This window comes from Brassica rapa, chromosome A03 (assembly GCF_000309985.2).
Source record: "Brassica rapa cultivar Chiifu-401-42 chromosome A03, CAAS_Brap_v3.01, whole genome shotgun sequence".
Lineage (NCBI taxonomy): Eukaryota > Viridiplantae > Streptophyta > Magnoliopsida > Brassicales > Brassicaceae > Brassica > Brassica rapa.
Window position 1 is genome coordinate 12,866,913 of NC_024797.2, and position 24,852 is coordinate 12,891,764.

General features: G+C 35.8%; 4 protein-coding genes across 6 annotated transcripts; all 4 read right to left on the reverse strand.

Moving 5' to 3' along the window:
• Nucleotides 1-521: 521 nt before the first annotated feature.
• On the reverse strand, nt 522-4,335 carry LOC103858420 (chloride channel protein CLC-c). The gene is made up of 7 exons (XM_009135781.3): nt 3,548-4,335; nt 3,056-3,256; nt 2,806-2,983; nt 2,466-2,728; nt 2,122-2,391; nt 913-2,041; nt 522-843 (listed from the first exon to the last, which is right to left on the reverse strand). Exons 1-7 carry the CDS (start codon nt 3,742-3,744, stop codon nt 754-756), a joined length of 2,328 nt encoding a protein of 775 aa, XP_009134029.1. The 5' UTR covers nt 3,745-4,335; the 3' UTR covers nt 522-753.
• A 285-nt stretch (nt 4,336-4,620) lies between these two features.
• On the reverse strand, nt 4,621-11,143 carry LOC103858421 (non-lysosomal glucosylceramidase). Of its 3 annotated transcripts, none has more exons than XM_018657869.2 (20): nt 10,819-11,143; nt 10,510-10,572; nt 10,124-10,228; nt 9,950-10,006; nt 9,799-9,869; nt 9,564-9,663; nt 9,415-9,485; nt 9,220-9,320; nt 9,044-9,147; nt 8,898-8,951; nt 8,763-8,818; nt 8,610-8,648; nt 8,361-8,505; nt 8,108-8,289; nt 7,970-8,037; nt 7,765-7,899; nt 6,764-7,697; nt 6,393-6,683; nt 5,972-6,307; nt 4,621-4,784 (listed from the first exon to the last, which is right to left on the reverse strand). In XM_018657869.2, exons 2-19 carry the CDS (start codon nt 10,564-10,566, stop codon nt 6,016-6,018), a joined length of 2,862 nt encoding a protein of 953 aa, XP_018513385.1. In that variant the 5' UTR covers nt 10,567-10,572; nt 10,819-11,143; the 3' UTR covers nt 4,621-4,784; nt 5,972-6,015. The 3 variants fall into 3 exon arrangements, with proteins under 3 accessions (XP_018513385.1, XP_033143997.1, XP_033143998.1); XM_033288106.1 differs by having other exon boundaries at nt 4,665-4,784; nt 5,976-6,307; nt 10,819-11,140; XM_033288107.1 differs by lacking the exons at nt 4,621-4,784; nt 10,510-10,572; nt 10,819-11,143 and having other exon boundaries at nt 5,905-6,307; nt 9,402-9,485.
• A 5,169-nt stretch (nt 11,144-16,312) lies between these two features.
• LOC103858422 lies at nt 16,313-18,059 on the reverse strand. Its single transcript, XM_009135783.3, has 2 exons — nt 17,314-18,059; nt 16,313-17,236 (listed from the first exon to the last, which is right to left on the reverse strand). Exons 1-2 carry the CDS (start codon nt 17,453-17,455, stop codon nt 16,581-16,583), a joined length of 798 nt encoding a protein of 265 aa, XP_009134031.1. The 5' UTR covers nt 17,456-18,059; the 3' UTR covers nt 16,313-16,580.
• Nucleotides 18,060-18,303: 244 nt separating this feature from the next.
• On the reverse strand, nt 18,304-23,000 carry LOC103858423 (nuclear export mediator factor Nemf). Its single transcript, XM_009135785.3, has 14 exons — nt 22,732-23,000; nt 22,535-22,647; nt 22,360-22,456; nt 22,158-22,282; nt 21,603-22,074; nt 21,340-21,525; nt 20,958-21,251; nt 20,721-20,873; nt 20,494-20,648; nt 20,294-20,399; nt 19,284-20,195; nt 19,105-19,186; nt 18,727-19,011; nt 18,304-18,639 (listed from the first exon to the last, which is right to left on the reverse strand). The coding sequence occupies exons 1-14, from the start codon at nt 22,834-22,836 to the stop codon at nt 18,446-18,448; spliced, it is 3,279 nt and encodes a 1,092-aa protein (XP_009134033.1). The 5' UTR covers nt 22,837-23,000; the 3' UTR covers nt 18,304-18,445.
• Nucleotides 23,001-24,852: the final 1,852 nt, after the last annotated feature.

A 24,852-nucleotide genomic window follows, 5' to 3' on the forward strand; every position in this document is an offset into this window, starting at 1 on the left:
GGTAAAGTAAAAAAAAAAAATCTAGCATATTTTCATTTAGGATATTCCTAATCAATTTTGTCCTCTAAGTATTAGCTAAAAAAAATTAGCTAAATATATTAAATTGTATTTATAAATTAGCTAAATATATTATAAATATATTAAATTAGCTAAATATATTAAATTGTATTTAAAACTAGATCCCATCTCTGATTTTTTGGTAATTCGCTGGAGTTACCGCCCGACTAGCGTCTACAATAGTTCTGAAGATGTGTCAGTTCTTTGTATATTATTAGTGACACTAGATTATTTGAGGAATATAAAAAATTATGATTAAGTTAGCTTAGGTTTGTCATTTTAGCACAACGTATTGAAAATGCTTGATTTAATACACTGGTAAACATTAGTAAAGCAAAAATGAGAATTGGCTCAAATAAGATACATGTGGTAGATATTTTTGTTTTAAATATTTGGTTTTGAGACCAAACCAAACTTTTAAGTAAGTCACTACATTGCACAATCCCGTTATTCTTCACACCAAATAATTTAAATAAATATATAAATGTGGACTTGAGAGCAAATCGAATTGCAAATCTGTTTTCGATTTTGATATATGCACATGTTCATCACAACGAGAATAAAATGAAAACAATCTATTGGACTTTTTCTCAATTCCTTATCACCTGGAAAGGAAATGTTTTATTACATGAAACCAAAAAAAAGAAGTAATACCAAATGCAAGCAACAAGGAAGACTAAAACGGCTAACCAGGTTTCACTTGAGAGGATCAATGTGAGGGTAGAGTCCTAGGACATGTTCCGGCATGAAATCATGCCTTGTAAGTATCCCAACAATAGGCGGTCTCTGCGATACAAAGACATGCCGTTAGAAACGTAAACAAATCTCTACAAAGAAAGAGAGAGAGAGACTGACCCCTGGTGTTTTGGGCACCACACACAAGTGGCGAAGGCCAAGTTGGCGGAAAAGAATAGCCGCTTTAGCTAGAGACAAAGTCTCAAGAACAGTGTATGGAGATGTGTTAGTGATGGGATGGAGATCAACATACATCTCCATCTCCTCACCACTTATAACCAAATCTTCAATCTTGAGCCCTTTCCCTAACCCTGCCTTCGCAAAGTCGCGAGCTTTGCAGCTTCTAAGAATTTGAGAACCGAACGTCGTTTTCTGCTTTGAGAATCTCTTCCCTTGGAGAAGCACAAGCAGATGGGATCTCAAGGCAATCCCACAAAGCTCAGAAGCTTCAGTAAAAGGTGGCTCATCAATCACAGGGAAACCATTATGACTAGTCATCTTTAAAGCCTGCCATATTACCCCAACCTTTTCAACTCTCGAAAAGGATAACAAAGGTCCAGCAACAACATCCTTCGCCACCAAATTGCGCATGTACGGCTCTGCATGGTCCTCCATGTACGGCAGTCCTTTCATTGTCACAATCTGGTCATACACTCCTTTGTTGAAACAATCGGCAACTGTTTTCGAGATTAAGAGCACAAGCATCACCAGCGGCAGCATCAGGAGATTATTTGTAAGTTCAAGAAGTATGACGCATAGAGAAACCGTCATTCTCATTGTGCCTCCAAGGAAAGAAGCAGCTCCAAGCAGAGAAAACAGACCTACGTCAAGCTGAGATACTGGACCGAGGAGTCTACCAACAAGCCGTCCATAAGAAGCTCCAGCGAGAATCACGGGAATGAAAAGCCCAGAGGGTATAGCTATGCCATACGTTATGATGCCAAGGAAGTAGACAAAGAAAAAGAATATGGCAAGGGTGGAGATTTGGAACTCATTCTCGGACCTTGATGTGAAGAGACTGCGGATTGCATCATCATTGGTGTTGAGAAGGAGTGAGGAAAGGTCATTGTAATGGTTTGGAGGACACTGGAAACTCTTATAGATGCCGGCTCGACCTACGCTTGGGCACTTGCCCTCTGTTCCAACAGGACATGGGGTACAAGGTGAAAGCCATGGGAGACCAAATGCGCAACACGAGCTCAAGATGGAGACTGCCATAACAAGCATTACTTTAAACCCCGGTCCTCTCCTGCAAGTTTATGGATACAACAAAAATCAAACTTCAACTAAAAATTACAGACAAAGGATATGAATTTCACTCTGACGTACTCGTTTATTAAGGCATATGTGCGGAGGACTTTGTCGACAAGGTAGTTGTAAAGGCTTCCAAGAACACCACCAACAACTCCAAGGAAGACTACAGCTAGCAAATCTGGTGTGCTGTAAAGCACTGGTCCTGAGTTTACGTCAAACATTATGAGACCTCCTTTGCCGAATAGTCCACATCTCCCAGATCGACAGAGCTCAATCAAACTTCGTAACACCACGGCTACAACTGCGGTAGTGAAGAAGGTCCTCCAAAGAAGAGCACTCCTCCACCTAACAAACAATGTCCAACAAAGTCAGCCATCATCTTGCAATGTTGGATTAAAACAAATATACCACTAACTTACCAAGAAGCAGCTTCCTCAAGGGCGAAAAGGACTCCGCCAACTGGAGCACGGAAAGCAGCAGCGACACCAGCAGCAGCGCCACAAGTGATGAGGTCTCTTCTGTCTCTGTCGTTTTTGAAGAACCTGAGCCACTTCCAAGTCAATTTGTACTTTCGAGAACCGCCTTGTCCAAGTAAATTAGCAATGCAAGCACCAGTATGCACCATAGGTCCTTCTTTTCCAACTACGAATCCGGCAGCAACTCCAAATATAGATCCAAAGATCTGCCAAAGTACATTAGAAACCAAATATGCTTTTGATTGATTCAAAGATATTAGATGTGCTTTGAGACTCTCTTTACCTTAACAAAGAGTGTGCTCGGAGCTAATATTGAATAAGCATCTATACCATTGAGATATGCTTTAACCTCAGGTATGCCGGAACCTGCTGCTGCCGGAGCAATGAAAGCACAGAGCGAAGCAGCAGCAGTTGCCAAGATCAAGTTACAACCAGCAAATGCAAAGAATGCCTGAAAGTATCTGCAAGTTATTCAAAGAAAGATTCAGCTGTCATTTATCGTTTTCTAAATTCAAAAACAATACTAGACTTACTTTTCCTTGAGCATGAGATTGCCGGTGAGCAAGAGTTTGAACCCAGCTATATTCTCAACAGCAAGGTTATTCAAAAAGCCAACGAGGCCAGTGGATAAACCGATAAGGAAAGCAAGCGCCCACTTTAGAATGGTATACTGAAGTATCTCAATCTTCTTCCTTGACCTCCAGTCCTGCTTGAATAGATCATTCTCAAAGATCCTGCCAAAAATTAAATATCCTCAACATGTTACATATATAAATAGACTGTAACACTTTAGGCTCAACTGTTATGATGTCCCAAAAGCTAGAATAAAAAAAATGCAGTACGGTTAAAAGTAGATGGGACCCAACCACGTTACAACACAATCCAACAAACAATCTTATCTCCCCATCTATGTTACAAAAAATAACAAGACAGGAAATGAAAAACTCCATAGATGCAGAAATGTTAGTGTTCTAGTCGAAAACATTTATAAACAAAAAAAAAGAGAATAAAGAAAAAGACAATACTCGTAATCAAGGCTTTCGATGGGACAAGTGTTGGCTCCGACGATTGCGATCTGCGAAGTGGTGTTCTTTCGGTTCCTAGCGAGCAGAGGCTGTTGGAATCCGACAGATCCATCGTCTAGAATCCCAGATATCTTCCTCTCGTAAGCGTAGTTGCCTCCTTCCACCTCTATATCATGGTTTTCGCTACGATCATCCATCTCTTGTTTCGATCCGGATCAGAGGAGTTTCGAGAAGGTCGTGTTTTACTATTGGTGTAAGATCTCTGAGTCTCCGGGAATCAAGAACCTCTCGCGCTCAGGCAAATGTTAAAGTCTTATTTGTTTATTGCTTTTTATATTTTGTCATCAGGAAGTTTTGTCATTATCCTTTTGACATGATTTTTGTTGTTTTCCTTTTTTTTTTACATGATTTTTGTTGTGGGAGATTGCATCTTTTTTTGTGCATCCTATGACTATAAAGTAAAGTGTAATTAAAAATCCAACCGAAGACAAATTTTTTTAATATTTCTAAATTCTTACTTATCGGTAGAGAAAGAAAAGAAACAAAATTTTTTTCATTATCAATCACCACCACACCACCATATTCTTCATATCAACCACCACTCTTCCTCTGCAACCACCATCTTCTTTTCGTAATCACCATCACCTCATCCATAATCACATTTATCACTCGGCCACCATTGCCGCGACCATCACAAAACGACAATTAATTGAGCTGACAAAAGAAAGTTGATTGCTAATTGTCGAAAATCTTAAGTTGCCTTCGATGATGACGATTAAACTGGAAAAAATGAAGATCGAGGTGAATCATGTGAGCATTTATATGATAGTTTAACAGTTATTTATGTAGTATGATCTGGGTAAATTCTCTAAGATTACACTAAAAAGTTTTATTATAAATATAGTTCATAAGGGTCAAAACAACCCAAATTTTATATTAAAGATAAATAGACATTTATTTAACTAATTTTAGCCTTAGAGTTAAGATTTGAGAGATGGAGTTTTTGGGAGTGAGGTTTAGAATATAATATTTATAAGACTTAATTTGATAGCTTACAAAATTTGTGATAAAAATATAATAATTTTTATTTTGTATCCATATTTTTATGTAACAATAATAACAACAAATAAGCATTTTAGATTATAAGATAAATCTGTTGCGTTGTAAGCATTATAGGGTTAACTTTTTTTTACAATACAACAAGGACTTGATAAAAACAAATAAGTTATGGAAACGACTTCTAAAATAGAGCTCCCAGACACGAGTATCGAGACTCGATTGCAGCCGCCGCCTCTCGACGCCGGTGAGCCCTCTGGCCGCTGGCGTCGGGTCCTCCGTTTTAGCTCTTCTTATCTTTCTCGTTTCCGTTTCGTTTCCACCGTTTACGTTAGCCCTCCGACCTGGTTCTCTGTCTCTGTCAACATCTCTGCTCACGCCAAGTTTCCTCCCCGTAGAAAGCTTGTCCTTGTGAATCGCAGATCTTGGCTGTCTCATTACAGATCTGGTTCCACCGGATCTGACTTCTCATGGGGGATTCCCCAACCCGTCGAGATTCTCGCCGGTTTCAGTTCCCGTTTTCCATCACCATCATCGTGCTGCTATGCTCACCTCCCCCTCGACGAATACCCACCCCTAGTTGGGGTTGAAGCCATTCATCTTCTCCAAGTTGAGCCTCACAAGCCAGATCCGCCGCCATCTCCGCACCGAAATAGGAAAAATAGGAAAAGCTTCAGCTATCTTCCTACGCTGTGTCTCATCTCTCCATCTGTTGGTCTGAGGCCTGAGCCGATGACTCACCACTCACCAAATGTATCCCATCCAGTCACCCGTCGCTGCACTTCAACCGCTGTACTGTCATCTTTCCGAAGAGGTCAGGTTTCTTATCTCCTTGGGGTCTTTACCAAAACAGATGTGCAAATATGGTCTTATCTCTCTTGTGCGAAGAATTTATTATGCACTCATTTGCCGGTGGATTCATCGAGTTCGACTTCATCATCACTAGCAGCCTTCTCCTTGGAGAAGCAAACCACTACCTCCTTGTTAAGGAGTGTTTCCCTTCCAAACATTAAATGGAAGTGTCCATCCATATCTATATCCGTTTTGCTATCTTGCGTAGCGGTTCGTTTGGGGCCTGAAGATGCAACGGGTTTCGTTTCGGCGATTCTCCGAGGTGAAGATTGGATGTTAACGTCACTTGTGACTATTTCTCAGCTTTCCGGTCGTGAAGGTTTTATCGACGCATTTGAGCTTGGTCTTGAATTCGCTGTCATCTTCTATGAAGAACTATCCTACTTATCTGCTTTTGTGATTGTAGTTTATCATTTTAATCAAAGAGGATGGTTTATTCCCTCTGTTTATTGTAACCGAACGAGTTGAGATTGAATGAAAGTAGGTTGTGTTCCAAAAAAAAAAAGTTATGGAAACAATGTGTGTAGTCAGTGTGATTGCATGATAACTGCAAAATGAATCTATGACATCATTCTCCGGCAAGCATACTCGAACAAAGTCTGAACTGTGCCTTTTGCTGATGCTTCATTTGGTAGGTTAAGAAGCCTAGAAACTCTGGAGAAACCGATATCATGTTTCATTAGGGAACTAGGCTCTGGTTCTAGTTCAGGTTCCAGACCAAATTGTTTCTGTTTGTTGTTACTGGTTCTTGTCAGTGCCCATTGCATAGACCATATGGCAAGGGGACGCATGTAAGTCAGTGATCTATACTGATCATTTGTGTTCCAAGCTTCAGGCGTTTGAAACGAGTAACTGCTCAAACACATACAAACGTTTGTATCAAACACTTGAAGGAACATATGGAAACGCCTGAGAGTGATATCAATATAAAGCTTACCTCAGTCCGGTTTCCGACCAGGCAGCTTCATATATACCACTTGCAGTCTGAAACGCCTTGTCAACTAAACCTTCTTGGATCATTGTCGCAGCCAGCGCGTAAGTAACACCAGACCATATCTCTCGTGATTGCATCGATGCTGTATCAACTTTCCCATCAGGGTGCATCCCGTTTACGGCCCCTCGTTTTCCATCTTTAATCTTCATCACATTGAAGTTGTAAACTTTCTCCAAAGCCATTCTAGCCTTGTCTTCATCTACAATAGGCATAAGACCTGATGCTCTCGCGTACCTACACTCGTATGATCATTACCATATTATACTTTAAAACTAAAACAATTCTTATAGAAAAGAGGAGGGGAACAAACAAACCATTGACCAGCTAGTTGATCAGCTTGTATAGACGAGCTATATCGACTTCCACTGGTATCATAATTAAAATATGATCCATTCCACAACTTCTTCTCGTACACAACCTTCGCCTTCTCAAACTTTGACCAAAAATAGTCCTGAGAGTTCTTGTCACCAACTTCACGAGCCAATGCGGATGCAGCTTGCAGTGCAGCCACCCAAAGTCCGCCACAGTAAGCGCTAACACCAGATGCGGACCATGTATCGTACGTCTGATCAGGAAACCCTTCGTTCTCAATCATTCCATCGCCATCTTTGTCAAACTGAGCCATATACGCCATTGCAACATACACTGAGGGCCATACCGCTAATGCAAACTTTTTGTCTCCAGTAGCAACTACGTCCCTGTAGACCTGGAGGACGAATTTGGGGTTTAAATCTTTCCACCGATCAGTATTGTGAAGATTGTACCCATTAACCTCAAACCAAGGATCGTTGATCCCTAAGTCATGAGGAACTGCACCAAGAACTTTCCTCTGGACCCATTGTCCTTCACTAAGAGTTTTCACTTTAGTGGGATCGTGTAGCATGACCGCAGCAGCAAAGTCTCTCTGGATGCTAAGTTCTAGTTTTGGAAAAAGCATCACCAGCGCGAAAGACGCGTAGAAATGAACGTCGTAGGTGTTCCACATACGGTACTCGATTCCTTCTAGGTAGAGAAAGTGCCCAATGTTCTCTTCTCCTTCTTCTAGTAGCTTGGTGCCAAATGCAGAGTTTGATGCTGTTGATGCATGAAGTTGCTCAAGCGTTGAAGCCATTTTTTCAAGAACCGAGACAGCTGTATCATTCTGCTGCTGTGGTACATCTATGATGCTCTTCAGACCAGATTGAGATTTATCAAGTGAGAACTTCTTCTCTCTGACTCCTGCCAAGCTGTGTAGTGGAGATGATCCATCTGCCATGACAACAGAACATGAGAAGCTTGCGTGACAATGTCATGCTGAAAGTAAAATAGTATCTACCTGTCCAAAGAGTTCCTCCAGAATTAAGATAATAAAGCTCATTGAAGAGAGTGATAGGGTACCATGCAGGCAGCCTTTTATCTTCAAGTATTGGTCTCTGCCAGTCTTCTATCCAAGACTCCCATTGACTATGTCCTATTCCATAATAAGTGTTAGTGTAAGCATTATTCTTAAAGAATAATATGGAATATTATAGGACTATTACCAAGAATAGCATCATAAGCAATTTGTGCTGCGGCATCGCCATGAGTGCCATAAAACTTTGTGTAACGCCTGAAAAAGAATTCTGTTTTAGAAGGCCACATTGATCACCATTAGGTAAAGTTACTTAGAAACTCCTTACCTTGAATATATTTTACCACTAGGAAATTGCACTTCAGGGCAGTCCCAAGCCAAAGAAAATGTGACAATGCGTGACTCTCCCGGTAAGACTGTCGCGGAAGCAGCTACTGCTGCCCCGATCGATGACCCATGTTCAGATTGCATCGACGCCTCAGAAGCATCAAGGTGATCAAAAGAGCCATGCTGTAACAAAATATCATCTTGTTGAATCATACAAATCATATGCAAGAATAAAATGTAAGAATTATGCCAACCTCTTTGATAATCTCCCACACATCTTTTGCTGTGATTCCATTTTGCTTTCCAGATACTGTGAAGAAAGGGCAGACTGAGACACTTACACCTTCGGTCTCCTGAGCTGAAATCGCATATGACAATGATGGTAATCCGTTTGCTGTTCTGTATCAGAGAAAAAATGCTTGAAACATTCAGAGCCTGATAATTAACCACAAAAAAAATAATATTAATATGATGCTTTACGCAAATAATATGGAAGAACTTACTTATGGTGTAAGAGCACACCCTTGACTCCATCATTCATCCTATCATATTCATCAACATTGAGTAAGAAGTATAAACACATACACAAATTAAGTTGAAGAGTAAAGCCAGAAGAAAGATGGGTGAGCAGGAGTAAAAGTATATTTTATTTGTACATTATCTTGGAGTTGTAGTGGCCACCTGAGAACTCTGAGTCTCCTCCAACAGAATTCTAAACCAAGGAAAATTTATCATTGACTTTTGTTTACGGAAAGCCAAACAAAATGAATGCATTCAAAAGCTTATCTCACCGCCCAAGTAAAGAGCAATGTCGCATCCGCAGTAGTGTCTCCCAGATTATGAATCTGATGAATAATGAGTCCAAACTCATCAGTAACATATATGGTAGCTCTACATCATAAACAAAAAAAAAAGAAGAAGAAAAAAGTGGACATACGGTGAAAGTGAAAACAGAAACAGGAAAACTGCTTTCTTTGTAGTTGTGAGGTATAAAAGGTGAAACTTGACGACAAACAATTCTAAGCTCTGGATCAGGTTCACCTGTACATCCAAGTATTCAGCCTCATACAGCAATATCTACGAGGGTGAAACTATTATTGATAAGCATATTACCCTCATATATTGTCCAAGACCTAGGATATAAAGCATGATATGTAGACTTGTCTCCTTTCATATTCCAGTCCCATGAACCAATTCCAGATTCCGACTCTTGTCTGTTTCCAATATATAAATATTTGAGTCATCTGAGGAAAAGAATATTATCTGCATGCAAGTCAACAATCAGCAGAGAGTACTTGAATAGATTACTTTGCCAGCTTTGGGTTCCTAGGACATAACACGCTTGAGTAGTTTTTACCATTGGCCCTAGAAACAAATGCCTGCATCAGACAATTCACCCTTAGTAACTATCTTCTACCAGTTTTCTCCTGCAAAGTCTATATATATTTGTAACTTACTGAGAACTGATTTGCAAGAACTGGTTCATCTTCACATTTTGGAGGGAATAGCTGCCATCGCTGGAATTCACCTTTAAAACTCCTTCCTATGCTACCAGAACTGCAATGTAATCATAGATTAAATAAAATACCTAAACGTGAATAAAGTAATACATATACAATTGTGATCAGGAAGATGGAACTTACGATTGACCAAATACGTTCAAAATGAGTGATAAAGAAAAGGAAAACATACCCAATACCTCCAAGTGGAACACCATGGGAAGACGTTACAGAGTGCTTAGAAAATGGGTCTATGAAGGCCAACTGCAATTAAATAAGATTGTTACAATATGTACCCAAAAAAAAAAAAAAACGCATCTGTGGAGATGTCTAAATTCTTTTACCCTTCCCTTGGCAGCTTCTTCTCTGACAAGAAACCATAACCGAATGCCGACAGGAGCCTACAGAAACGAAACATTCATAAAAGGCACATTATGCGGTTGCAGGTTTCACAATTTTCACATAATTCTAATCTGCATCACAATAATATTTTGAAACGTTTTACAATCATAAGGTACCATCTGGAGAATCTCTTTAGCAGTCAGAGCGAATTCCCGGGGAGCCTTTGCGTCACTGTCTATCTTTCTTTGCCATGTCAAAGATGGAGGTACTGCCGGATCAACCTGCTTATTGCATAAGTACGGGAAACAATAAAGTTACCAACACAAAATTCTTGTAAGAAAAGCAATATTGATAAGTTTACAATAATATCCCACTGGTTGTCCTGTCTTAGGTCATAAGCATCCTTTACAATGATTATAAACATCTCCAAACAATCAAAAACTCAGAGATGAATGTAACTAAAAACTTTGTCTGATGCAGATCACATACTTGAGGAGTCTAAGAACTAACTATAACAGAATCCAGCAGTTTAAGAAAAATCCAAATTAACTCAAAAGCTTACTTTTGTAGCAGAAGACTTGACATCTTCACCATTATCCATGAAGTTTTCCTCAGACATTTATTCCTGAAACACAAACACATCGTTGTGGTTACTTGTACAACTGAACAATCCTAACTACTTCTTCATCTACCCTTTTTCTCTCATTAATCGGCTAACTGAATTAAAGAATATTTTTTCACATCTTAAAAACCCAATATGAAGAGTTCTTGTTTGCTTGTTAAATCCAACATGGGGAGGTTAAGCAATACACAACAATATAATTCTGCATTACGATTATTTCATTAAGATAAAAGTTAACAAAAGGATTACTCTGAATTTTGATGCAGGAGAAGGATGAGAGGGTTGAATCGAACAAGCGACTGGATCAATAGAAGCAAATTAATGTGGCAAACAAAAAATAAAATCGGGAGAATTGTTTTGTCAGTGACGATCAAGACGAAGAATATTGATTGATCAAAATAAAAACTTTTTTAAAATTGGGGGACTTTTTCAACAGAATGTGAATGGTAAGTGGCTTGTTTGATGTGTGAAGTTGTGACTTGTGGACAATAGGTTTTGATAAAATATCTCCTGGATAATTGGATAATGGCCCCATGCACAGTTTTATAAACTTAATTGCAAACTTAGATTATTTTTTTCAATATATTGATTATTTTCTTATAAAGTATTAAACTTAATAATAATTCTGTGGATTGTTAATCATAATTAGAAGTTTCATATATTGATTCATCCCTTTAGCAGTTTAACAATTCAATTGACCAAAAACTAATAGAAGCAACGTAGAGATTTTTTGTTACTAAATGCTTGGATTCACAAACTAAATGAGATAAATTGTTCAGTCAAAAAGAAATTAGAAATTGTCAAAGAGTATTTTATTTACAATTAATCATATTTAAAAAAAAATTATACACGACACACAACAACTTTTCAGCTAATTTTGTTGCAACTTGACTAACTTTTCAACAAATTTTAGTAAAAATATTTAATTAAAGAAAAAGAGAGATTTTGTAAATCATCCGATATTACCTTCTTTTTTTTTTGTAATCCGATATTACCTTCTTTCTTAATGTGACACCTTTTTTTGCAACTAATGCTAGGACTGTCAACTGTGAATAGAATCCGTAGACAAAAAATATTAATAAATAAAGTAAGTCGTAAATAATATACTATGTATACATTATTTATTTTGAATTTTCTACATATTATAAAATAATAAATAAATATTGAATAATTGAAAAGAAAGTAACTATTACATATATAATTAAATTGGCACAAACACATAAATTAAAATAATCACTCTTTTTATTTACAATATATTTATGATAAATAAATCAAAACAATAATATTTTCCTATTTTATATGATATTTTTGTTAAATTTAAATAATATCAACATACATATATAATATATTTTTTGATTATCTAATAAATGAAAATTAGAATGAAAATGATTATATGATCATTTGTATTTTTTTTATAAACAACGTTTTAAACTGGTGAAAACAAAATTTTAATGTGAACTTTTAATTATTTTAGTAATTTGTAATTATATTTAAAAATTCAATGGTAAATTAAAATATTAAGTTCTCAATACTTGTTCAATACAAATTTAAGAAGTAGAATATTTATTTTTATATGGTATGTAATTTAATTTAAACAGTATGAACTATATGTATTATTAAAATAAATATGTATTAAATAAATATTTATATTCTTATGGTTTTATGTTCATTTGTATTTTTTTATAACAAAAATTTAAAAGTGAGACTCTTAACTATTTTAGTAATTTAAAGTCATTTTAAAAAAAATTTAATTTAACATATACCAAAAATATAAATTTTTATTATATTGTAAAATAATTTTTAATTTATTTTAATAATATAAAATTAAACAAAAAGAATGAAGGATATAAAAATTGTTATCAAATTTTTATTATTGAAAATTATTAATTGCAATATATTTTAATCATATTTAAAACTATGTAGTTATAGTTAGAAACAAATAATAATAATAATAATAATAATAATAATAATAATAATAATAATAATAATAATAATAATAATAATAATAATAATAATAATAATAATAATAATAATCCTACTATATAAAAGGGGCTAAATTAAAGCCCCCTAAACACTGCCACATAGGCAAAAAAAATCCTCACCAATCATTCAACCATGTCACTATCGGACTGGGCCTCACCACATAAATGGAAACAGAGTTTTGTTACGGGCTGGTCCAACTCTTGAGTATCACTAAAAACCTATAAACTCACTCAGCCCACAGTTTTGTCACGGGCTGGTCCAACTCCTAAGTGTCATTAAAGACCTAGAAACTCAATCAGCCCACATCCCGTAACCCTTTGCTATGTCTCAAGAATACACTCAGCCTCCACCTTAAAGAATATTACTACTGTGTATATTGAATACAATACATTATTAGACTAGACTGATTTTTTTTTTGAAAACAGTCTACACTGATTTAGAAATAAGTTCTTATGCTTAAATAATATTAAAAAATCTAAATTATTACTTAGAAAAATATAGATGAATAAATAACTCATTTTACATAATGTTGACAAACAATCATAAGTGCTCTGTATACAAATCAGTTGGAAAACACACATGTGAATCACAAAAGTCCAGAATCAAAGACAAATTCTCTAATCAATAACTCTCTCACAAAGGACGTATCTTCACTTTTACCTATTAAAATCTTTGAATTTTAATTCAAACCAAACATATTTATTAAAAATAACAATATAATCTCGGAATTATATTCATTATTTGTTTGTATGTAATACCATTTTCTATAATAATTTTAAATTGCTTCATAAATTTATATAAAACCATTAAGAAAATTTTGATACAAAATTTTCACCATAGGACGGGCCAACCACTCTGGAGATTATAATGGAGACGTTTCTATTGACGTTTTTAATAACTAATTGGAAACAATTATTAGTATTGATATATTAATTTAATGCCCTACTCCAAAACTCTAATAATAAAAAAAGAAATTACATGTTTACCATTTTCATGGTACAACTTTTCATTTTTATCACCACTAAATAGACATTTTCAAAAATACATTTTTCATTAAGTGGCAAAATACTCTTATGCCATTGTTATTTATATATATAATAAATCATTATTTAAATAAAAAAATTAAAAATTTAAAAATTTAAAAAAATTTATATTTTTTTAAAAAAGTTAAAAAAAAATTAAAAACAATAGAAAAAAGTAAAAAAAAAATTATGTTTTCGAATTATACTTTTTTCAAATTCGAACTTTTATATAAATCTTTATAAAAAAAAAATTCGAAATTTTTTGAAATTTTTTTTTCAAATTTCTTTTTGAAAAAAGAAAATTATGTTTGAAACTATTTTTAAAATTTTTTTTATATATTTTTTAAGTATTTATTTATATATTTACTATAATCCTAAATTTCAAATTCTAAAAACCATATCCCACCCCTCAACTCTAAACCCTAAGTGCAACCAATTTTCTCCCAGGAAAAAAAAAACCATTGCCGGTCTCGCAAACAAATAAATTCTCCTTTTTCTCATTAAAAGCAAATTATTATCACAGATGTTGTTGGCCGAATATGCCTCATCCAAGGAAGTGATATATATATAACAAGAACACAGATACAAAGATCATCATTGCATTGCGTTTACATAGGTACTAACACTTTATTAAATAATATTTATTTTAAGCAATAAATATATAATACAATCATTATTTGTAGATCCAAAATGGTACGTCTAACTATCTGGAACAACAAGGCAGAAAATTTCAGGGAGCTAAATCGCATATCTACCAGGAAAAACTAAATTGTAATCATCACAAGTATCATTCCACGGTTACATGAAGGTAATAAACTAAACATAAAGTTTATGTCAAAATAAATGCTTACAAATAATTTACTTTTTCAAGGAAATTATCACTTACAACCACATCTGGATCGCGCTTTTACTTCGACACCAACATTGATATCATACAACGCTTCCAAAAGAGGAATAAACTGTTATCTTAAGCCTGATAACTAACGATACTACTAAATACTCAAAAATACTCTTTTCTTCTACGAAAATTGATTGCTCAACACAATATATTATTCAAACTTACTGTTATTTAAAAAAGAGAAAATGATCACCGCATCACATTCAAACCAAAACTCTATGGTTAAATCTACAACACACAAAATTAACAAACAACTTCTTAAACTAAAAAACTACCAATCAAAAGTATAAATTTACTTAATTTGAACATGTTATCCGCGCGTAGCGCGGACACCGGATCTAATAATAATAATAATAGTTGACTTAAATGATAAATAAATGAATGGAAGTTTATTAAATAGAAGTTTCAAACAGTCAAAAGTTTGTCGGCTAATTTGTGCAAACTAGACTAATGTTTCAACAAATCAAAGTAAAAATATTTAATTAAAGAAAAAAGAGAGATTTTGTAATTCATCCGATATTACCTTCTTCTTCTTTTTTGTAATCCCGATATTACCTTCTTTCTCAAGCAATGTAACACTTTATGCAACTAATGCTAGGACTAAGAATAGGATCCGTAGACAAAAACAATTATAAATAAAGTAAGTCGTAAATTAAGGGGGATGTATGTCCTTTTGACTGGCAGAGTAGTATTTAAATTGCAACTAATCCTAATTAAAAACAATGATAATCATTAGCACACGACTCACAATGGCAAATCTAACACAAACCGTGTGGACTAGCGTTGTTTTAGAACAAGAAGTAACAAAGCAGCAAAGACAATGTCTACGCGTTGTTGTTGTTTTTTTTTTTTTTCAAATCAAAATGCTATTTTATTATTCAAACTTGAAGTGGTTTGGATAGCAAAATCGGGATGGAACAACAAATGAAATAGAGACATTGTCTACACGTTACTTGCACATTTTCTATCAAGAGTCCCCCCAGAAGAACTTAACTGGTAATATTTTCCCATAGATCTTAAACACTTGTTGACTTTGTTTCCTGTGGAATTGTTAAACAATTATACGTAAAGCTGTTCTCCACATCCTTACAGTAGAGTCCAATTTTTGTGTAGAATTCTATGCAACAAGTTTCAGGTCTAGACTTCATGATCACATTAGCATAGACAATTGAGTATAGGTGAAAATCTTCAATAAAGTTTTCTTGTAATCTGCCGCATTGTAACTCCAAGCAAGATTCTAAATCAAAGACTTCTTTCCATGTCTGATTCTTCAAGTTCTAGTAGATGTGTCTCACACATATTCTATACTCAACCCAAAGATAATTCGACCTTGACAACACTAATCAATTAAAAACATACCGGTTTGCCAAATTGTGATGGGATGGGATGTGACAGAAACCCAAGACTCTACAAGCTTGTACTGAATCAATCTAAACAAGGAACGAAAAGGTTTTTATAGTCTAAGCATGAAACATATGAATTCACAATGATTTGCTAATTCTATGGATTTACACCTTATCTGTTTTAGAGATTGACAAAAAAAATAAGAAGTTTATTACTCTGAAATGCCTTTGTTAGATTAGAAACATACGAATAGCTGCTTTGTTCAAAATTCAATCAGCCTTCAAATAAATAGCCAACAATTATCAGACTCAAACTGAGGCTGAAACTGAAATTGCAACAGAGAACTAATAGGATCTTTTAAGACAATTCATATACCAGGAAAGAAATCTTCTTCCCTCTAAAAAATAATGGAAACAAAGTCAACAAGTGTTTAAGATCTACGGGAAAATATTACCAGTTAAGTTCTTCTGGGGACTCTGGAACAAAACATGTACTCTAAGAACCAAGCTTAGCTAAATGAAAAATAATGTGATTTTGGGCAGCAAACAAATGGTAAGAGTCAAACAATTAAGCGAATTCACAAATTCTTTTCAGCTTTACAAAACATGTACAATAAAACCAAACCTCTTGCAGCCTTTGGTAAACTTCTTCTGCAGCCATATTAAGCAGGCGCAGAAGAGCACACTACAGATGTCGAAACTGTAAAACAACAAAACAAAAGACCATATATATACATACACATACACAGATGGTTAGCAGAAATATCAGAGACGAAATCCATGGTTCCTAGGACTCTGAGGAACACTGCTTGCTCTCCCCCAGAACCTACGTTCCTCACTGCACCCGTACTTTCCATTACCCCCACCCTGTGGATCCCCCCAGCCCGCGCCTCTAGGGAAATCCAACGGCGGAGGTGGTGGTGGCCGCAGCCTACAAGTCAAGTAATTAGGTTGCTGAAAGTAAGCACTGTGATGGTGGTGGTGGTGATAGTTATGCTGCTGCTGTGAGATGTTAGGACTGCTCCGTACTCTATGCATGGGGTAAAGCCGGCTCAACTGGTAGCTACCACCCATCTCAGGCTGCTCGTTACCGTACCCATCTGGCGACGATTCAGATTTGGGAGAGGAGGAAGCAGAGAGCGTGAAAGAAGGCCGTGTTTTGATTTTGCGAACAATGCCGTTGATGGCTTCGATGTAGCGCTGCTCTATCGTCTGTGGCTCCATAGGAGAACATAACTGAACCGTTGGAAACAAGAAGGTTCTGAGCTTGGGAGTCTCCTGGTGACGGTTGTATTCGTCCATCATGTGTTTGAGATCTTCGTCCGACTTTACCGAGACCAACGCGTCGAGATCTTCAGGGATGATTTGGTACTTGAGCACCATGTCGTTCTCTGTCATCTCCGTGAGCTTCTTGGTGAGTTCTGGTAAAGACGGAACAAGAAGATTTAAATATTCGGTTTTTTGGTGATATTAATGGAAGAGTTGATTAAAATTTTACCGAGGAAGGTGATGTCTGGAGAGACGGCGATGACGCGAGTTTCGCCGCCGACGTATTTGAGAAGGCCGTCGGAAGGACGAGGGAGGATTTTGCCGCCGAAACTGCACATGAACTTCACTTTACTCCTCCCTCCGATTGACATTTTTGCCGCCCTGGATCTCTTTTTTTTTAAGGTTTCTTGTAAAATTAAATATTAATAGAAAAGAAAGTGGATGCCCTAGCCTCTTCCTTCTTCGGACGATGTTAGAGAGTACTAATGCAATTAGTTTTCTTATGAAGAAGAAAGAGGAAGAGAGAAGGTTTTTGATCAAATTGAATTTTCCTGACTTGTTTCTACAAAGGAAAACAAAAAATGAGGAAAAAGGTTTTTTTTCTTAACATAGCAGCAAAATAGGAATCGTTGCCGTAGAATTCTCTTTATTTTGAGATTGATGCCTATTTATGGATTTGTATCGGAAAACACCCAAACAATATGCAAAAAAAAATTTGTGATTTCTTTGGAGAATCTTCGGAGAATATTTCCTAAATGCCTTGAGAATTTTTCAACTTTCATTTTTCTGAATACTTTTAAAACTAGATTTTAGATAATATAATTTTTTCTGAAAATATAATATAATTGCTGAAATAAAATTTAATATTTACAAATGTATTTAGGGGTCAATTACTGATTTTAATTTTTTCTGATATTAAATTTTATTATTAAGATTTTACCATCTAAAAATTTTAACAATTGATGTCATCAAATCAAACTAATTTCTGTTAACTTCTGTTAAATTTTTCTTAAAACTAAATAAATTTACTCAATCCAAACCCAAATTTAAACCGAAATGTCCATTCTTTAAAAGTAACATTCATTCAATTTGTTTGGTATTTACTAAATCCAAACCCTTTTTTTTTCAGTTCGGTTTTTAGTTTAGTTTGGTTTTAATTGGTTTGATTTTCTCAAATTGAACACCTTTAAGTGTGTGAAGTGTGAACCAATGCAAAAAGTTCCATCAGCAAATCTTGGATAGGACGAATATTCTTATTTTCGTAATAAAATTTTATAATAAACTTCAACAACAGAAGTTCTCCAGTGAACACAAAATGCCACTAATCATTCCTTGCAAGATAACAAAAGAAAAAATAAAACCTAGCCATGGTGTTTCCCGCTTTTCTTGCCCTTCTTCTGTTTCTGCTTCAATTGCGTCAACCCCGCTGCTGTGATCTTCACATTCCCTACAAGAGCAGCCATCAGCTCCGGATCCGTACAAGCCTTCATCAGCTCTTTCTCCCTAACACTCGCTTCCGACATATGTGTGAACAGATTCATTGCGGTTTTTGCAGCTGCCCAAACACATAAACAATCATCAAATAAAACAATCCAGAACCTCTGCGTTAAGGTTAAGATAATAGGGAAAAAGTGTTTATTACCCTTTCCTTTCTTCATGCTCCCTGGGATCGCTTTGACTCTGTATTTATATGACTGGAGAGCGTTGTAGGGGCCGCACACAGGGACCGCATATAAGAGAACGTCAGTTGGTAAAGGGTTACCAGTTAGGTAATCGACATCAATCAGTTTTTCTTTCTCTTCCTCCCCAAGCTCATGAATATCATCTTCTTCCATTACCACTTTGTCCATTTCTTTCCCATGGCAGTCCCTAGCAAGATGTCCAACCTTCTTACACCTATAACATATTTTCACAGCATCTTCTGTCTCTGCACACAACAACCATCAGTATCACATGCATGGCGACTATAATGAAAATATGTATGTGAAGAAACAATTTCAGACAGGTCGTATAAATTTACCTTCAGAAGGTTTCTTCTCTTCAGTGACTGCGGGCTTCGTACTCTGTGCTTCAACATCATTCTTCTGTGGCTTTCCAGAAGACTGCACATGGAAGAGTATTAAATTTTTCCCCAAATTTCATGGTCACTTGAAAGGAAGAAAACGGAGAATGCAACTGAGTTATTCAGAAAGTACTTACTGCCAACAACGCCATTCGAATTTTTCTTTCTTCTTCGTCTTGATCAGCATATTTCTCCTTCATTTTCTTAAGTTTACCCCTTTGCCCACGGCTAACTTTTTCCCCAGCTGGCTTGTTCTCAGGTATGGTCTTGTTGGCTTGCCTTGAAGAAGAAGAAGCATTTTTTGCCTTGCTTTGCTGCTTTTCTTTCTCAGTGTTACCATCTGCGGCTGTGTTACCGCTAGAAACACTTTTTTCCTTCCGCTCCGGCTTTTCTTGGCCAGGGTTATCATCAGCGGCTGTGTTACCGCTTTCGCCCATCTTAAGCTTTCTTCTTTGAGCTTTTGATATGTAAGGCTTATCTCTCACTACTGATTTCTTCTCCTGCTCTTCCAATTCATCCTTTGATGTCTCTATTGTATGGTTCTTGCCTGCCACCGTTGCAGTACCAAGACCAAGGGTTCTATCAAGAAGATCTTCAAGCTGTGACGTAGCTGCTGCAACGTTTTCTCCATCAATTCCAGATGAATTCATGTCCAAAGAAGAAGTATCTTGGCTCAATGCTGTATCTGATTCCTGTAAATTCTTTTCTCCTGCTGCAGAAACCTCTTCATTCTCTGCTTCGTTCTCTGACTCAGCATCCGACTGCTCATCAGGAGCATGCGTTTCCATGCCAACATCATTCATTCCTTCCTCTTCACCTCTTACCCTTCTTTCATTCAAATGAGCTCCCAAGGAACTCTCGTCCAAACGAAACAACAGTCCAAAACCCATTATAAGTGGGTGTGGGGGAAGGAAGTTTTTCTTACCTCGTATCATGAAACTTCCAACTGTGAGGTATTCTCCAGTAGGAGCTGTTTTACTGACCTGATGAGGATAAACCCACCATGCACTAGTGACAATCTTGGAATCCCAGGCCTGACTATGACAAACCTGCATCAACGAATTACATTTAAAGGTATGTCCTTAAGACATTCCACATCATAGTCACACAATTCAACCCAGCTTAAGTTGTGGATAAAACCGCTTACCGTAAAACATCCAGCTTGGTTTAAAGTGAGAGGCGGTACACTTTGTTCAGGTTTATGATTCTTTATCACAGTACTAGATGCTCCATGAAGCTCTGCATGCACATACCTAAAAAGCATGGTGAAATGAAACTTATGATAACAGTTGAAAATATAATACCAACACAAAGACTAAGAAAAGAACTCTATACATGAAAACTTACAGGTCTCCTTTTGACATGTAACGTTTAACTATCATCTCATTTTGCTGAGCATCACGACCACTGATGACCAAGTAGTTTTCACTGCTAATGAACCAATTGAATTTCTCAAACCAGTGAATCTTTCTCATGTGTGAAATAGTTGCAACCACTTTCTCCTATTAGATAGAAGAATGCAAATGATTAGTTGACTGCGAGCAAGAACAACGGCGATGAAGATGAAAGATTACCTGAGAAAGCTGGTGGCGTGTCTTTTTCTCGGCTGCTTTAAAAGCCTTTTCATGAGCAGAAACAGTCTTCTCCTGCTTGGTTTCTTGTTTCTTCTTCATTTCATACCAGCGCCTGGCATTACCGTGCGCAGAAAGTGATAGGTCAACCTCCACCTACGGAAACCACAAATCATGCCCCATATGTCAGAACAAGAAAGAAGATGAGCTTATCTTATTCAATGTAGGGCGATATCAAACCTTTTCCACAGGGAGCGTCTTCTCATCATCATCCATTTCATCGAGATTGTTGCACAACAACAATGTCATGCAATTCTTCTCCAGGTTAAGTTTGTCAATTACTCCAGCAACCGGATTTCCCAGTTTTTTTTCCTCCTTGACCATACGAGCTAGATCGTCCCAGCCCATACCCTTTGCAAGCGCTACACGAACAGCTAATATGGCAGCATCTACATCTTCTAAGTTGTACTCGATCAATTCAGCCATATTAACACAACGGTCGACTTCCTTCTTCAGAATTTGAACACGGTTTTCCTACAACATGAGTACAGAAACATGGCACTTACATTTACAATGGAGAGAAGTTGTACAGGGGATATACGGAGATGGGAAGAACACAAACCTGATCCTGGCGAATCTTATTGAGTTTCTGACTGGCAGAATCTTCTTTTGCCTTTTGTTGGAATTCAGATCTTTGGCTCTCAATTTTGCTGTAGAACTCGTCTAAAGCCGCATCAAAAGTTTCAAACTTTTCATACACTCTTGATTTGAATTGGTTTAATAAGATTGGACAGAACTCATCATACATCTGCAGACAACCAGGCAAAAGAAAATCAAATATTTATTTAAGAAAAAAAAAATAGAAGACAGAGTTAAATTGTTGACCTTCGTAACACCTCCCTGAGAAGACGTGTCATTCACCAACAACTGTTTCTGCATTAGAATATAACCTTCAGGAACTTTTTGACCATATATGATATCTTCAAGCCAATCTTCAAATACGATGACCGCTTGAACCAATAGCTGAATCTCATTATCATCTAACTTCTTCTCTTCTGAAAGTTTGGTACTTGGAACAAGTCCAGCATCCAGAATTATGTGCTCAGAGAGCTGTGGCCCGTACCCCAAAGCATCACCAAGAATATTCTTCAAGGTAAATTGTTTAGCTTCATTCGACTTCCCACCCTTCTTGCCACCATTCTGCTCCTTTGACTCACTATCTTTTGCTTCATGATCCTTTAGCGAGAAGGCAGTAAGCGATTCCTGCAGCTTCGAAGCTGTGGTCCTCTCAAAGAGTCTACATATCTCTATAGGGTAACGGTGGCGAGACATGATAGCAAAACCCTTATTGTCATCCCTACAAGAATTGCAATTAAACAATTCACTACAAAGGCCACATTCAAACCAGAAGGGTTTAATGAAATGAATAGAAAAACGAACCTATGTGAGCGGAGGAGAGTCATAATCATATACTCGGAATCCGTGAGGATTATGTTTCCTTGAGCATACAGCTCCAATATAACATAGTGTGCATTAGCTCCCAGCCCAAACTGGAAGACAATGATCTGGAACCAATAGCAAAAAGCATCTTTTAACGAAAACACAATGGAATCGAATCAAACTAAAGTTGAACATCCATTACCCTATCATAACCAAGCTGCCGCACATCCTCAAGCCTCCTAGTCCGAATATGCTTTCTTAACTTCAAAGTAAACCCAGAAGGAGTATTGCTCTTATCCCTACAAAGAAAACTAAATCTTCACTACTGCTAACAAAACCGAAAATATAAGATTGAATAGATGAGTAGTGTTGTATACCTGACATAAGCAGTGGTATGCAAACGAACACCACTTTCCATCAAGAGTAAGACCTTCTCGCTCTCACCAGATTCAGTGATGCCGCTGCTATTCAACAGCTTGAACATATACGTCTGCAATCAATCAAACAAACAAAGAGTGTAACGAAAATCAAATCAAATCGGATTACAAAGAGTGTGTAGCGTAGAGATTTGTACCTTGGGAGATATATCATAGACGTTGGAGCATCTCATGCCGATCAACCGCTTCAAGCACTTGACCTCTGCGGCCACGTCGGCCGTGTTCATTCGCACCTTCACCATATCTCTTAACCTCGATTCACTGTGTTGATTGATGATCTCAGAACCTAAAATGAGATAATCGAATTTCTAGAACGACAAGAAGAGGGCTGAGCGTAGAAGAAGAAGAAGAAGAAGAGAAAATAAACTTGTGAGCTTTTTATGTGGGCTAGGCCGAGTTATGGGCCTGCAACTTAAGGCATAGAAGAAAAAAGAGAAACTTCTGAGCTTTTTGTGTTAAGGCTGAGGATAAGATGATGGGCTCTAAAGTCTGTAGTTATAAGACAGGTTTGATCCGCGGATATTTTTTTGTTTTCATAATTAAAAATATTTAATTTATATGGTAAAATGATTAAACATATTATTTACAGTTTGATATTTTATATTGGTTAATTTGTATAAATATTTTTCTTTTGTTTGACATAATAATGTATAGTAATATATGTTTGTAATTGTATACATAATTTACATTGTTAAGGTATATTAATATGAGAAAAAGATTAGGATAGCACTAAACCAAATTTATGTTCCCAAAATAGCACTCAAGGTTCAAAGTTACAAAAATAGGTTTCATTAAAGAGGTAAATATACACTTATACCCCTTGGGTTAATTAATCCAAACCTTAGGGTTTAGAGTTAAGGGGTGGGGTTTTGGAACTAGGGTTTAAAATTTTATAAAAAAAATATAAAATAAAAAATAAAAATTTTAAAAACAGTTTTAAAAAAGTATTTTTAAATTATAAAAAGAAAATTAAAAAAAAAAAAAATCGAAAAATAAATTATAAAAATTTTGAATCTGAAAACATATAATCTGAAACTATAAAAAAAAAAATCTTTTTTTAATTTTATTTTATTTATTTTTATTTATTTTTGTTTGTTTATTTAATTTTAAACCAAGGGTATTAGGAATATTTTACCCTTTAATGAATGTCATTTTTGTGACTTTCTCCTTCTAGTGCTATTTTTGACATATAAACTTCAAAAAGTGCTATTATTGACAATTGCCCTATTAATATATATTTATGTATTTAAATTTTTAATTTAAAATAATTAAGTAGACAAACATTGTAAAAATGATTTATTTAATTTAAGACACCTTCTGCAAATCTAACACTCAAAAAACTTTGGTGGACCATATATATGTACCCAAAAATTCAGCAATTCATTTGGCGAGCCATTTCAAAAAACTAATATTATTATTGAGAGATTCTAAAATCGATGTATAGAAATGAATATAACTTTTCAAAGGTGTTGTTTAAAGCAGAGGAAACTATCAATCACATTCTCTTTGAGTGCGTACATTCACATGAGGTTTGGAAGGTTAGTGATATTCAACAATTTACACCATTTTTATCGGATTTTGATTATAACATTTGTAAGTGCTTCTAGATAGTTTTCAATAATAACCTTCATCTTGAGATTAGAAATAGAACTTTCTGGATTATCTGGTATTAGTGGAAATCCAAAAATAAATTTTAATTTGAACGAAAGAGTTTATATCAGTCGGAAGGTCCTAGATGTGCAATACAAGCTGTGTGAGAATGGATAAAAGCACAAGATACCAACAAATCTGAAACAAGTAAACAAAGTGAAGATCATCCAACCACTTACGCCAGCCACTACAATCTTCTAAGTGGGAACGGAACCTCCTTCGATGGGTTGACTGAAATGCAGCTTTGATGGAAATTTTTTCAAATTGATTTCAGTTGCAAAATCATGATGAATTGTTCAAGATCTTTGCGTTTTCAACATTTTAGTGATTTCTCTAAGGAAATTATGTGTACAAAATAACAACCAAAGCTTAGTATTTATATAGAAACTAAATCAACTGCTTTCCCAAACGAAAATGTGTATTTTTGGTAACCGAATGGATACTTGTCCATATTAACTAAATTAGAATATTATAAAATTTACATATAATATAATTGTATATAACTTTTTATAAATATGTATATATACTCATATAATGAATCCATTCTTAGAAATATTATTATTTTGATTTATTTCGTTTTTATATATATATATATATATTACATATTA

Bases quoted from the DNA above. Each gene is read 5' to 3' on its own strand.
- LOC103858420 (XM_009135781.3), bottom strand. From the start codon at position 3,744: ATGGATGATCGTAGCGAAAACCATGATATAGAGGTGGAAGGAGGCAAC. The intron at 2,984-3,055 runs GTAAGTCTAGTA...AATAACTTGCAG, and splicing joins AATCTCATGCTCAAGGAAAA to ATACTTTCAGGCATTCTTTG. The intron at 2,042-2,121 runs GTACGTCAGAGT...ATAAACTTGCAG, and splicing joins ACATATGCCTTAATAAACGA to GAGAGGACCGGGGTTTAAAG.
- LOC103858421 (XM_018657869.2), bottom strand. From the start codon at position 10,566: ATGTCTGAGGAAAACTTCATGGATAATGGTGAAGATGTCAAGTCTTCT. The intron at 9,321-9,414 runs GTAATCTATTCA...TATTGGAAACAG, and splicing joins AGGAACCCAAAGCTGGCAAA to ACAAGAGTCGGAATCTGGAA. The intron at 8,819-8,897 runs GTGAGATAAGCT...TCCTTGGTTTAG, and splicing joins CATTGCTCTTTACTTGGGCG to AATTCTGTTGGAGGAGACTC.
- LOC103858422 (XM_009135783.3), bottom strand. From the start codon at position 17,455: ATGTCAATCGGAGGGAGGAGTAAAGTGAAGTTCATGTGCAGTTTCGGC. The intron at 17,237-17,313 runs GTAAAATTTTAA...CGTCTTTACCAG, and splicing joins TCCAGACATCACCTTCCTCG to AACTCACCAAGAAGCTCACG.
- LOC103858423 (XM_009135785.3), bottom strand. From the start codon at position 22,836: ATGGTGAAGGTGCGAATGAACACGGCCGACGTGGCCGCAGAGGTCAAG. The intron at 20,400-20,493 runs GTAAGTTTTCAT...CATGCTTTTTAG, and splicing joins TACATGTCAAAAGGAGACCT to GTATGTGCATGCAGAGCTTC. The intron at 19,012-19,104 runs GTAAATTTATAC...TGTTGTGTGCAG, and splicing joins AGAGAAGAAACCTTCTGAAG to AGACAGAAGATGCTGTGAAA.